This window comes from Equus asinus, chromosome 23 (genome assembly GCF_041296235.1).
Source record: "Equus asinus isolate D_3611 breed Donkey chromosome 23, EquAss-T2T_v2, whole genome shotgun sequence".
Lineage (NCBI taxonomy): Eukaryota > Metazoa > Chordata > Mammalia > Perissodactyla > Equidae > Equus > Equus asinus.
This window is the reverse complement of record NC_091812.1, coordinates 53,628,287-53,641,874: the sequence shown is the minus strand read 5'-3', so window position 1 is coordinate 53,641,874 and position 13,588 is coordinate 53,628,287. Positions and strand designations below refer to the sequence as shown.

Sequence of the window (13,588 nt, the reverse complement as noted above, 5' to 3'; positions counted from 1 at the left end):
TCCCCTTTAGTAAGAGCTCTTTGTAGCAAGCACCCCAGGGCACTCTGATGATATGATCGTCAACTACACATGTGTCAAGGGTATCTGGCAGGTTCAAGAATAGCTGTGAGAGTGAAACGTGGGAAGGACAGGAGGCCCTTGTCATGGAACTTAGGAACTCAGCACTGGAAGTGTGTGCCATGTTACCCGGGTCTGAGATGGCCATTCGGTGATCTGAGGTCATGGAGGGAAAGATCCTGAGAACTGAGGAGGTGAAGACAACGTGAGGGGAAGAAGTGAGCCGAGCTGACCTCAGGGCTTGGAGGACATGAGGTCCATCTAAGGACTTGGCTGAAAAGGAGAGAGTTTAGTTGGGACTGCCAGACGCAGGATCCTCGTGGGAGGATGAGAGGAACTGCCATGTCTGGAAGGAGCACTATGCAGACAGGAGGAGGGAGACTCTCGCGCCCTGGCTGGGTGACATGTGGGCTGGAAGAACAAACAGCCTCCTTTTAACAGAAAGGAGGAGTTTTATTTCCAGTTCAGTTATGCAATCATGTGGTGGATCCCCAAGAAACCCCGCTTTGGGCAGGGCTTCCTAAGGAAAGGCCACTTGGCAATGACATTTCCTCCCATCTGTAATCAGTCTATCTGCTAAATTAGTGTGGTGTGACATACGGGCCCCAAATTAGAAGCTGATTTGGATGCAGAGACCTGAAAAGTACCGTTGCTGTGTCTGCATGAGCATCTGGTTTCCAGGGACAGAAGCTGAGAAGTTAGTGCACACGTTCAAAAGCCACGTTCTCTACCGTATGCCCCAGGCATCCTCAGGGCCACTGTCTCAGCTGGTGGGACCCAGTGCCGGGACTGCTGGCCCCTCTCAGCCTGGGGGAGGCAGCCCTGGGCTGCCAACACAATAGCAGTTATGATTTTTTTTTTAAATTTTAAACTTAAAAACCAAGCCAGCAAGGAGAAAGGAAAAAGCTTCTCTCCACTAACTGGAGATTAACCTTGCCAAACGGAGTATCCACATATTTTTCGGTTCTTCCTTCTAAGATTTCTGAATCATCCAGGCCTGTTCCACGAATGACTCCAATCTAGGGGAAACAAGAAAAAGATACCATATTTGATCATTTTTCATTAGAAACAAAATCATTATTTTAAGCGAATTCATTTATTCATAGTAAATGCTATTCTCCATTCTTACTAAGCCCTGTTTTTTAAAAAATCTAAACACTACTGAAAAACAATTATTCATTCAAGAAACATTTGAAGGGCCTCTATATTCCAGTAATAACCAAAGTATGGGTTTAGTGGACTCATCGCACTTATTGCTATTTTTTTTTATTGCAGTAACATTGGTTTATAACACTATATAACTTTCAGGTGTACATCGTAATATATTTTGAATTCTGTGTAGATTACATCATGTTCACCAGCCAAAGACTAATTACAACCCATACCCACATGCATGCACCTAATCACCTCTTTCGCCCTCCTCCCTCCACCCTTCCCCTCTGGTAACCACCAATCCAATCTCTGTTGCTATGTGTTTGTTTGTCACTGTTTTTATCTTCCACTTATGAGTGAGATCATACGGTATTTGACTTTCTCCCTCTGACTTATTTCACTTAGCCTAATACCCTCAAGGTCCATCCATGTTGTCACAAATGGCAACATTTCATCACTTCTTATGGCTGAGTGGTATTCCATTATGTATATATACCACATCTCCTTTATCCATTTGTCCCTTGATGGGCACCTAGGCTGCTTCCAAGTCTTAGCTATAGTGAATAAGGCTGCAGTGAACATAGGGGTGCATGTATCTTTACGCATTCGTGTTTTCAAATTCTTTGGATAAATACCCAGCAGTGGAATAGCTGGATCATATGGTAGACCTATTCTTAATTTTCTGAGAAATCTACATACTGTTTTCCATAGTGGCTGCACCAGTTTGCACTCCCACCAGCAGTGTATGAGGGTTTCCCTTCTCTCCACATCCTCTCCACCACTTACTGTTTCCTGTCTTCTTCATTATAGACATTCTGAAGGGAGTGAGGTGATATCTCATTGTAGTTTTGATTTGCAGTTTCCTGATAGCTAATGATGTTGAACATCTTTTCATATGCCTGTTGGCCATCTGCATATCTTCTTTGGAGAAATCTCTGTTGAGATCTTTCACCCATTTTTCAATTGGGTTGTTGGGTTTTTCTGTTGTTGAGATCTATGAGTTCTTTGTATATTTTGGATATTAACCCCTTATCTGATATATGGTTTGCAAATATCTTCTCCCAATTGTTAGGTCGTCTTTTCATTTTGTTGATGGTTTCCTTTCCTGTGCAGAAGCTTTTTGGTTTGATGTAGTCCCATTTGTTTATTTTTTCTATTTTTTCCCTTGCCCGGTCAGACATGGTATTTGAAAAAATGCTGCTAAGACCAATGTCGAAAAGGGTACTGTCTATGTTTTCTTCTAGAAGTTTTATGGTTTCAGATCTTACATTCAAGTCTTTCATCCATTTTGAGTTGATTTTTGTGCATGGTGTAAGATAATGGTTTACTTTCCTTCTTTTGTATGTGGCTGGCCAATGTTCCCAACACCATTTATTGAAGAGATTTTCCTTTCTCCATTGTATGTTCTTGGTTCCCTTCTCTAAAATTAGTTGTCCATAAATGTGTGGATTTATTTCTCGGCTCTTGACTCTGTTCCATTGATCCTTGAGTCTGTTTTTGTGCCAGTACAATGCTATTTTGGTTACCATGGCTTTGTAGTATATTTTGAAATCAGGGAGTGTGATACCTCCAGTTTCGTTCTTTTTTCTCAGGATTCCTTTGGCTATTTGAGGTCTTTTGTTGTTTCATATGAATTTTAGGATTCTTTGTTCTATTTCTGCGAAAAATGTTCTTGGAACTTTGAGAGGGATTGCACTGAATCTATAGATTGCTTTAGGCAGTATGGACATTTTAACCATGTTAATTCCTCCAATCCAAGAGCATGGAATATCTTTCCATTTCTTTGTGTCTTCTTCAATATCTTTCAACAATGTTTTATAGTTTTCAGTGTATAGATCTTTCACCTCTTTGGTTAAGTTTACTGGAGGTATTTCATTCTTTTTGTTGTAATTATAAATGGGATTATATTCTTAATCTCTCTTTTTGCTACTTCATTAATAGTTTGTAGAAATGCAACTGGTTTTTGTATGCTGATTTTGTAACCTGCAACTTGACTGTACTCACTTATTATTTCTAAAAGTTTTTTAGTGGATTCTTCAGGGTTTTCTACATATAAAATCATGTCCTCTGCAAACAGTGACAGATTCACTTCTTCCTTTTCAATTTGGATCCCTTTTATTTCTTTTCCTTGCCTGATTGCTCTGGCTAGGACTTCCAATATCATGTTAAATAAGAGGGGTGAATGTGGGCATCCATGTCTGCTTCCTGTTCTTAGAGGGACAGCTTTCAGTTTTTCTCTGTTGAGAATGATATTAACTGTGGGTTTGTCATATACGGCTTTTATTATGTTGAGGTATTTTCCCTTTATACCCATTTTACTTAGAAGTTTTATCATAAACGGATGCTGTATCTTGTCAAACGCTTTCTCTGTGTCTTTTGAGATGATCATATGATTTTTATTCTTCCTTTTGTTAATCTGGGGTCATGCTGATTGATTTGCGGATGTTGAACCATCCCTGCATCCCTGGAATAAATCCCACTTGATCATGATGTATGATCTTTTTAACGTATTGTTGTATCCAATTTGCTAGTATTTTGTTGTGGATTTTTCCATCAATGGTCATCAGTGATATTGGCCTGTAATTTTCTTTTTTTATGTTGTCCTTGTCTGTTTTTGGCATCAGGGTAATGCTGGCTTCATAGAGAGTTAGGAAGCTTCCCCTCCTCTTCAATTTTTTGGAAGAGTTTGAGAAGGATAGGTATTAACACTTCTTTGAATATTTGGTAGAATTCACCAGGGAAGCCGTCTGGTCCCGGACTTTTATTTTTTTGGAGGTGTTTGATTACTGTTTCGATCTCCTTACTGGTGATTGGTCTATTCAAATTCTCTATTTCTTCTTGATTCAGTTTTGGAAGGTTTTATGATTCTAAAAATTTATCCATTTCTGCTAGATTATCCAATTTGTTGGCATACAGTTTTTCCTAGTATACTCTTATAATCTTTTGTATTTCTGAGGTGTCCATTGTAATTTCTCCTATTTCTGATTTTATTTATGTGAGCCTTCTCTCACTTTTTCTTAGTGAGTCTAGCTAAAGGTTTGTCAATTTTGTTTATCTTTTCAAAGAACTAACTCTTGATTTCACTGATCTTTTCTCTTGTTTTTTTTTAGTCTCTATTTCATTTATTTCTGCTCTGATTTTTACTATTTCCTTCCTTCTGCTGATTTTGGGTTTTGTTTGTTCTTCTTTTTCCAGTTCCTTTAGGTGAACTGTTAGATTGTTTATTTGGGATTTTTCTTGTTGGTTGAGGTACACCTGTATTGCTATAAACTTCCCTCTTTGAATTGCTTTTGTTGTATCCCATAGATTTTGGCATGTTGTATTTTCAATTTCCTTTGTCTCCAGGTATTTTTTGATTTCTCCTTTGATTTCTTCATTGATTCCTTTGTTGTTCAGTAGCATTTTGTTTAATCTCCACATTTTTGTGGCTTTTCTGATTTTCTTCCTGTAGTTGATTTCTAGTTTCATATCTTTGTGGTCAGAAAAGATGATTGGTATTATTTCAATCTTCTTAAATTTATTGAGACTTGTTTTGAGACCTAATATGTTATCAACCCTGGAGAATGTTCCATGTGCATTTTAAAAGAATGTGTATTCTGCGATTTTTGGATAGAATGTTCTATATATATCTACTAAGTCCATTTGGTCTAATGTTTCGTTTAAGGCCAATGTTTCCTTATTGATCTTCTGTTTGGATGATCTATCCATTGCTGTAAGTGGAGTGTTAAAGTCCCCTACTGTTATTGTGTTACTGTCTATTTCTCCTTTTATGTCTGTTAATAATTGCTTTATATATTTAGGTGCTCCTGTGTTTGGAGCATAGATATTTACAAGTGAGATATCTTCTTGTTGGATTGGATTGTTACCTTTGTCATTACGTAGTGCCTTTCTTTGTCTCTTGTTACAGTTTTTGTTTTAAAGTTTATTTTGTCTGATATATGTATTGCTACCCCTGCTTTCTTTTCTGTGCAATTACATGGAGTATCTTTTTCCATCCTTTCACTTTCAGTTTGTGAGTGCCTTTAGGTCTGAAGTGTGTCTCTCGTATGCAGCATATATATGGGTCTTGTTTTTTTATCTAATTGGCCACCCTATGCCTTTTGATTGGAGCATTTAGTCCACTGACATTTGAAGTAGCTAGTGATAAATATGTGTCTATTGCCATCTTGTTATTTTTTTTCCTGGGTGTTTTAGTTCTTCTCTTGCTCTCTTCCCTTGTGGTTTGATGGCTTTCTTTAGTAATATGTTTGATCTCTTTCCTATTACTTATTTATTTATTATAGTTTTCTGGTTTGTGATTACTGTGAGGTGCCCATATAATATTCTATGTATATAGCAGTCTATATTGAGTTGATAGTCTGTTTAGCTTGACCTCTTTCTAAAAGCTTTACTCTTACTCCCCTCCTCCCACATTTTATGTTTTTGAAATCATATCTAATCTCTTATTTTGTGTGTGTCTACGAAATTACCTTCAAATACGTAATTTTAGTACTTTTGTCTTTTAACATTCATATTATCTTCATATGTGGTTGATCTGCTACCTTTACTGTATTTTTGCCTTTATGAGTGATTTTATTGCCTGTTTTGGGGTTTGTTTTTGTTTTTGATACTTTTCTTATCCCTATTTCTGGTCTTCTCTTTCTCACTTAAATAACTCCCTTCAGCATTTCTCATAGAACTGGTTATGTGGTGATTAACTGCTGTAATTTTTGCTTCTCTGGGAAACTCTTTCTCTCCTTCCAATCTGAATGATAACTTTACTGGATAGAGTATTCTTAGCTGTAGGTTTTTTCCTTCCAGCACTTTAAATAAGTCATGCTACTCTCTTCTAGCCTGTAGGGTTTCGCCTGAGAAGTCCACCAATAGCCTTATGGGCTTTCCTTTGTATGTCACTTGCTGCTTTTCTCTTGCCACTTTTAGGATTCTCTCTTTATCCTTAATTTTGGACATTTTAATTATAATGTGTCTTGGGGTGGGCCTCTTTGGGTTTATCTTGTTTGGTACTCTCTGTGCTTCCTGCACTTGGATGTCTATTTCCTTCTTTAGGTTAGGAAAGTTCTCAGCTATTATTTCTTCAGATAGATTCTCTGCCCCTTTGTCTCTCTCTTCTCCTTCTGGGACACCTATAATATGGATATTAGTGCACTAGATATTGTCCCAGAGTTCCCTTAGACTGTTCTCATTCTGCCTAATTCTTTTTTCTTTTATCTGTTCAGCTTGGCTGATTTCCTCTAGTCTTTCATCCAGCTTGCTGATCCATTCTTCTGTATCATCTACTCTGCTATTTAGTCCCTCTAGAGAATTTTTCATTTCCCGTATTGTATTCTTCATTTCTGACTGGTTCTTTTCTATATTTTCCAGTTCTTTGTTGACATTCTCACATGTTCATCCAGTCTTCTTGCAGAATCAGTGAGCACCCTTATGAGATTTTGTTTGAACTCTTTGTCAGGCAGATTGCTTATTTCCGTTTCATTTAGTTCTTTTTCTGGGGTTCTGGCCTGTTCCCATGCTTGGAATGTATTCCTTTGCCTCCTCATTATGCTTCTTTCTCTGTGCTTATATCTACGTATTAGGTAAGTCAGCTATGTCTCTTGATCTTGGAGAAGTGGCCTTATGTAAGGGATGCCTTTTGAGGCCCAGCAGTATGCTTCCCTCTCATCACCAGTCGAAATGTTTCAGGAGTGACCCCTGTGTGGGCTACATGTGTCCTTCTGCTGGGGCAGGGTTGCTCTTACTGCAGGTACCCAGGGAGTCTAGGCTTTCTCTCCCTGGCTGGCTGTTTATATGTCAGGTTTGGGGAGCCCTAGCACTGGTGGCTACAAGGTCTAATAGCACACTCCTTTTGCAGTTTTCCTGTTAATTGGGTAGGCACCCAGTGTGGCTGGTTGCTCAGGAAATTATAATTACTGTAGGCCTCAGGCCTGCAAGGCTATTGTTAGCTCTCTTAGGATTGTAGCCAAGTGGGGCTGGCCCCAGGCATGGGAGTACTCATTTGATTCAGGCTTTGGAAGGTGGGGCCAATCCCCTTTGTGGTTGTTTGTGAAGCACAAGTCTTCTGCCACTGATAAGCTCCACCCCCCACAGGTCCACACACACTGTCAACACAGTCCTGGCCCGTGCACACTTCTCGATCCCCTGGAGTGTACCCAGTCACCCCACTGCAGAGGCCCCACCTCTCCACCAACACCCCCCACAGTTCACCTAGTCTTCACACAGGCCCTGCCTCACAGAGGCAGATACATGCATCTGCTTGTGGAGGATCGAGGTACCCAGTCTATGCAGGTCGACAAGTAGCCTGAGGGCTTGCTACTGGGAGTGGCCAGTCCCTAGGGTGGACTGCCTGCCCTGGCTGAGCTGGATTAAATCTGCACTCTAGTGGGTGTGGCAGACCCCTGGGCTAACAGGCCAGGGGAAGAACTCCAATTGCATCTGCCGGCATTTGTGTAAGCACCCCTGTACTAGGTCACAACAATGGCTGCTGCCAATGTCTCAGTCTCCAGAAAGGGCTCGCCTCTCACTGAGATGCACCCAGAGCCTACGAGGTGAGTCTCTTTTCACCAAAGGACTGTGCCCCACTCTTTCTGGTGGTTTTAAGTTGCTCTGAGATGGGTGAATTTGTGTGTGGGCCCTTTAACAGCTGGGTTTTTCAGCTTATGTCCAGTAGCTTTTCTAGGGGTATTCCCTGTTGTAGTTAATAGCTAGAAGGCAGATAGTATGAGTCATCTCAGTTATGCTGAGTCTGAAGGATGCTTATAGATGTAACGCACCCCCAGTAAGGTCCCCACTTCTCCAGGGAGGGCTGCGTACCTTAGGGTGGCTCCCATTCCACTGGCTATGAAGCTCTGTGGCTTGTGAAGGTGGCTTTTTTCTCTCTGGAGAGGAATTTCTGCCTCTTCCATCTCAGTCAGGACTGTCCCTTGCTGTAGGGGTTATCTTTATCCAGTTTTCAGTTCTCTCTCTGGGGTAATTTTTCCAAGAATAGTTGTAACCTGCCTGTGTTCATGGGAGAAGGTGAGTTCAGAGTCTGCCTACACAGCCATCTTGATGAGATCCCTATTGCTGACTATTTGAATAACAACCCAGAACAGAAAGGTACTTTATCTAGCTAAAGTGAGAAAACCAACATTAAAAATAAACAAACATGGTGTGGAAACTACTTTCTTACCAATTTTATTATCTCTAATAATGGGCTATGGAATAAAGAATTTTTATAAGACTGGTATGTTAGAAAATATTCAGTATATTCATTTGGTAATGATTTCTCCTCATTACCTCATCTGATAAAAAAACAGATTTTTCTTTCCTATGCCACTAAAATCAGAGTTGTAAGGGATCACAGATAGAGCAATCTGGGATAGCAGGAAACATTAGCCTCACGTATATTTATGAAATCCACCTGTCCTTCATACACACATGTAAATATAAATAATTAAGTCAAGGGGAGTTCTAAATTTTCTTTTTTTTTTTTTTTGAGGAAGATTAGCCCTGAACTAACATCTGCTGCCAATCCTTCTCTTTTGCTGAGGAAGACTGGCCCTGAGCTAACAACCATGCTCATCTTCCTCTACTTTATATGTGGGATGCCTACCACAGCATGGCTTGCCAAGGCGTGCCATGTCCACACCTGGGATCCAACCGGCAAACCCCGGGCCACCGAAGCAGAACGTGCGTACTTAACTGCTTTGCAACTGAGCCGGCCCCTTTCTAACTTCTTTTTTAAGTTCAAGTGTTGAAGTGCATTTTCCAGAGATTAATTTAACAGTCCTTGTCTTCAGGGATTAACTGGAGTTAAAGAAACTCAGTACCACCCTCTAGAGTAATCTAATTTGATGACTAAGAAACACAAACAAGAACAATTACAAAAATAACTAAATATTAACTGAACTGTTAGCTAAAAGTGAAATAGCTAAAATTAGGGAGGTTTCCCTAGGCTGATGCTTCCTAAAGGAGAAAGAGTAATTAAATTCTCCTGTTTAACTTTAAACATGCTATAGAGAGGACACTGTACTGGAAATCTAATGGAAAGGGAACTGAGCTTTTTTTTTTTTTTCAATGAAAAGCTTTAAATCTATTGTCACTTGAGTAAAATTTCTACTAGATGAAAAAAGTAGCTCCTTGAGAAAAAATTCTAGAGTTAAGAATTAACTGAACTGAATAAAATAATTTCCACATCAGGTTCCACAAATTGATTTACCTCGATACGTGGGAAAATGGTTACCTCTCTGGCCCTCAGTTCCTGGAAAAAGAAATATCAACAGAAGAAGAAAATAAGGGCATGTTAGTAAGATTTTACTGAAGAACTGCTGGTTATACGATTTAGAGCTTCAAGTGTCGCCACAAGTTCCTTAAGCGGCTAATGCCGTTTGTGAAGTTGGTGCCACCTTGTGGTACAGCGTTGAAACCACAGCAGGTTACGCGTTCTGGCCAAGCCCACATTTCTCTCCTGCCTCGTTACAACTTAACACCATAGGCCAAGACTAACCAATATCAGTTTTCAAATCAACAAGAGTGGTCACTTAAGTCAGTACATTTAAATCACGCCAATTCAGTAGATATTTCTTTTAAAAAAACACACTGTTTTGTGCAATCCTAAGCCTTCCTCTAGCTGGCTTCTCCGTTTTATCCTCCATTTCACATTCTCTGAAGCACCACAGATCACGGGGGGGCCTAAAGAACGGTCCAGCCCATGGCATCGCCCAGACCACAGAACCGAACTGCTGACTCTAAAATTATCTGGGATTCTGTTGCTTATCAAAACTTCTGGTTTTTTGTTGTGTTTACTTATTTCCACTTTGACTTGGTTGATTCTGAATGCTCCCTGGGCCGTGGCCCCCCCATTCCGGATTCAACACTAACTCTCGGACTTGTACACACGAAACACAGCCTACCCCGTCTTCTGAAACCACCCTCTCGGTTCAGGAAGCATCGCAGCCGCGGGTGACAAATGCTGACCAGGGGTCCTGCCGAAGTTCAGGCCGTCGAGCCCACCCTCATGGCCCCAAGCTTCAGTCCACACCACGCTGGCTGCACAAGGACTGCATTAGAAGCTGGTACTCAGCCCTCAGCGAGGAACATGGAGTACTGGCCATGAAAAGAAGAGCTGCTACTGCTCGCCAGAAAGGCCAGGGTGGGGTCTCCAGCTCTGGAATTATCTGCAGGTGAGCACATCCGGTCACCCAACTGGCTCTGCTTGTTTATGGAAAACTGTATCTAGCAAGGGATACAGGACAAGTGTAGCGACTGAGTACTGCCTCACCAGGGACCTCTAACCATTTTCCTGCTGCAGAGGGAGGCCAGCAGTGCCAAGATGTGGCAATGCCGCCACCTGCTGGCCCATAGCAGAGTACGACTAGGACGAAACTCTCAAGCACGGATGGCCTAATTCTGTCCACCCCTGAGCCTCCAAATTCAACAGTCAACTCAGGCCCTGCCGTGGTAATAAAGGAACTGGGTCTCAGCACCCACACGTCACAGGCACTGTGCTAACCGCCTCAGCGGCCTCACCTCCTCTCATCTTCTCAACCACCCTATAAGATAGGCCCTGCAGTATTACACCCATTTTACAGAAGAGAAGGAACGCATACAAATCAAGACACTTCTCCAAGAGCAAATCATAAGCAGCAAAGCTGGAAGAGGAACCCAGCTCTTTCACACTCATCCACGATGACAGACAGCACTCAACACCCCCTGGAGTCCTTTATAACGTCAGACCCTATGAGAAAAGTTTCACTGTCTCCATGTACTGAGGAAACTGATGCTCAGAGAGGTCAAGTTCTGGACCAAGGTCACAGAGCAAGCACAGAAACAATGACTCTGGGCGTCTAAGTGAACCTGGAGGGGAGGGGTCTCCATCGGTGACGTCAGCCACACTCAGGCAGCAATGACAAGACCTTACCAGGCCTCCTGGGCCAGCAGCATCAGCCCTCAGTCCAGGCAATCCCAGGAGGCCTAGGAAATGTGTTCGAGGACCAAGATGGAATTTCTGGGCCAATTCTGCCCAGCCAGGACTTCTTCATTGCACACGATAAAGTTCTGAAACAGGGACCTCCGGTCAATCAAGGTCATTGGCAAATTTTAACAACTAGTGGTCCATCCCACACTTTCCACTGACGGAGCACCAAGTCAATCTCCATAAAAAGAGGAGAGCGTCTGCCTTCCTCTCTGAGACCTGAAAGCATTTTGTCTAAATGCTGGCTTACCTGGCCGGAATGCGTACTTCCAGCAGTGGCGAAGGGCTCACACTAACCCCTCCCCTGCGTCTATGTCCACTGGTACCTGGACCCAGGGGATGTCACATAGCTCATTTGGTTTCAGGAACCACTCACCATCACTTTGGGGCATGGACACACTACCTTAAGGAGCCCAGCACTCAGTGACGGCATTCTCAAAACCCCACACCCCTGAGCCGTGGAGACTAGCTCATGCCAGGGAGATGGCTGCCTCTGGGCGCCTCGAGCTCACGAGGAGGCAAGGGAGCCAGAGCTCGAGCTGGCGGCACTCCCTGATCTCAGCATCTCAGTCCTTAGGCTCTGGTTGCCACTGACAAGTCTGGCAAGCACACAGACAAAAGGCCTTCTTCTTGGGCCGACCCGGCTTGGAGGCCTCCCAGGGCCTTCCAAAATCCCTGGAAGTCCAGCTGTATGGGGACAGAGTGGCCCAATATCCAGTCTGGGAGCCCTGTTCAAAACCTACAATGAGGGGCCGGCCCAGGGGCGTAACAGTTAAGTTCGCAGGTTCCCCTTCGGTGGCCCGGGGTTCGCAGGTTCGGATCCCAGGTGCGGACGTGGCACTGCTTGGCAAGCCATGTTGTGGTAGGGGTTCCACATATAAAGTAGAGGAAGATGGGCAGAGATGTTAGCTCAGGGCCAGTCTTCCTCAGCAAAAAAGGAGGATTGGCAGCAGATGTTAGCTCAGGGCTAATCTTCCTCAAAAAAATAAATAAGCCCTTGCTAAGTCCACGGAGATAACTGGGGGCTCCATCTCTGACATGACTCCCCCTCTGTAAGCCACCCAGGTAGGTGATGGTTACGTACTGAATTGCTTCCCCCAAATCCATATGTTGAAGTCCTAACCCCCAATACCTCAGAATGAGACCATATCTGGAGATAGGGTTTTTAAGGAGGTAATTGAGGTTAAATGAGGTCATGAGAGGGTCCCTAATCGAAAATGACTAGTGTCCTTATAAAGGGAGATTAGGACACAGACATACAAAGAGGGAAGACCGCGGGAAGAAGACAGCCACCTGGAAGCCAAGGAGAGAGGCCTCAGGGGAAACCAACCCTACTGACACCTTGATCTTAGACTTCCAGCCTCCAGAACTAGGAGGATAAATTTCTGCTGCTTAAGCTACCCAAGCTGTGGTCCTTTATGGCAGCCCAGCAAACTAATACAGTAATGCTATGCAGTCGTGTGCCACGTAACAACGTTTCAGTCAACCACAGACCACATATACCATGGTGGTCCCATGAGATTAGCACCATACGGCCTAGGTGTGTAGTAGGTTGTGCCATCTAGGTTTGTGTACGTGGGCCCTATGACGTTCACACAACAAAATCACCTAATGACGCATTTCTCACAATTCATCCCCATCATTAAGTGATGCATGACTGCATTTTGTTCAGAGATAACTGAGGGCTCAGAACGTCTGTGTTTTTTACTTAACCAATCTCCTCTGGCAAAAGCAAGATATGATTCTTCCCAGTGCTCCTCCTGGGTCCTCTGCTGAATTCTAGAATCCCCCAGGATGCTGTCAAAACCAAAGCCCAGGGCCCATACTCCAGAGAGTCTCATTAACGGGGAAAGGCAAGGTTCATGTTCTCCAAGCTCCCCAGGAGGTTCCAATGTGCAGCCAGAATTGAGCACCCCTACTCTACGGCTCAGATCATAAATTTCTAAAATCTGGGCCAGCCAAGTTTCACAGGCTGAATAATGGCCCCTGAAACAGGTCTTATCTGCATCCTAATCCGCAGAACCTATGAACATTACCTTATGTGATTAAGTTAAGGATCGTGAGGTCCAAATTATCCTGGATTATGGGGTGGACCCTAAATGTAATCACAAGTCCTCATAAGAAGGTCAAATGAGGAAGAAGGTGATGTGATGTTGGAAGCAGAGGGATGTAAGGCAACGTGATGCACGCTGTGAACAAGGGGATGCTGGTGACCTCTAGAAGCTGGAAAAGGCAGGGAAATGGATGCCCTGTTAGATCCTCCAAGAGGACCTGCCCTGCTGACACCCGATTGTAGCCCCATAGGACTCATCCTGGACGTCCGCCCTCCAGAACTGCAAGAGAGACATTGCGCTGTTTCAAGCCATCCAGTCCGTGGTAACTGTTACAGCAGCCACAGGCAACGAGGACACTAGGGCTCCCCTGAGGAGC

At 43.1% G+C, this 13,588-nt stretch overlaps 1 protein-coding gene across 12 annotated transcripts in view; it reads right to left on the bottom strand.

The window, feature by feature from the left end:
• Positions 1–13,588, bottom strand: part of LOC106824685 (S-methyl-5'-thioadenosine phosphorylase-like) — a 56,133-nt gene that overhangs the window by 38,231 nt on the left and 4,314 nt on the right. For 8 of the 12 annotated variants that reach the window (XM_070495481.1, XM_070495482.1, XM_070495486.1 and 5 more), the window contains exon 2: positions 979–1,076. The exons of 1 other annotated variant lie outside the window; for it this stretch is intronic. In XM_070495481.1, coding sequence (XP_070351582.1) covers positions 979–1,076 — 98 coding nt within the window. 3 more of the 12 variants (XR_011497252.1, XR_011497251.1, XR_011497254.1) reach the window with 2 other exon arrangements.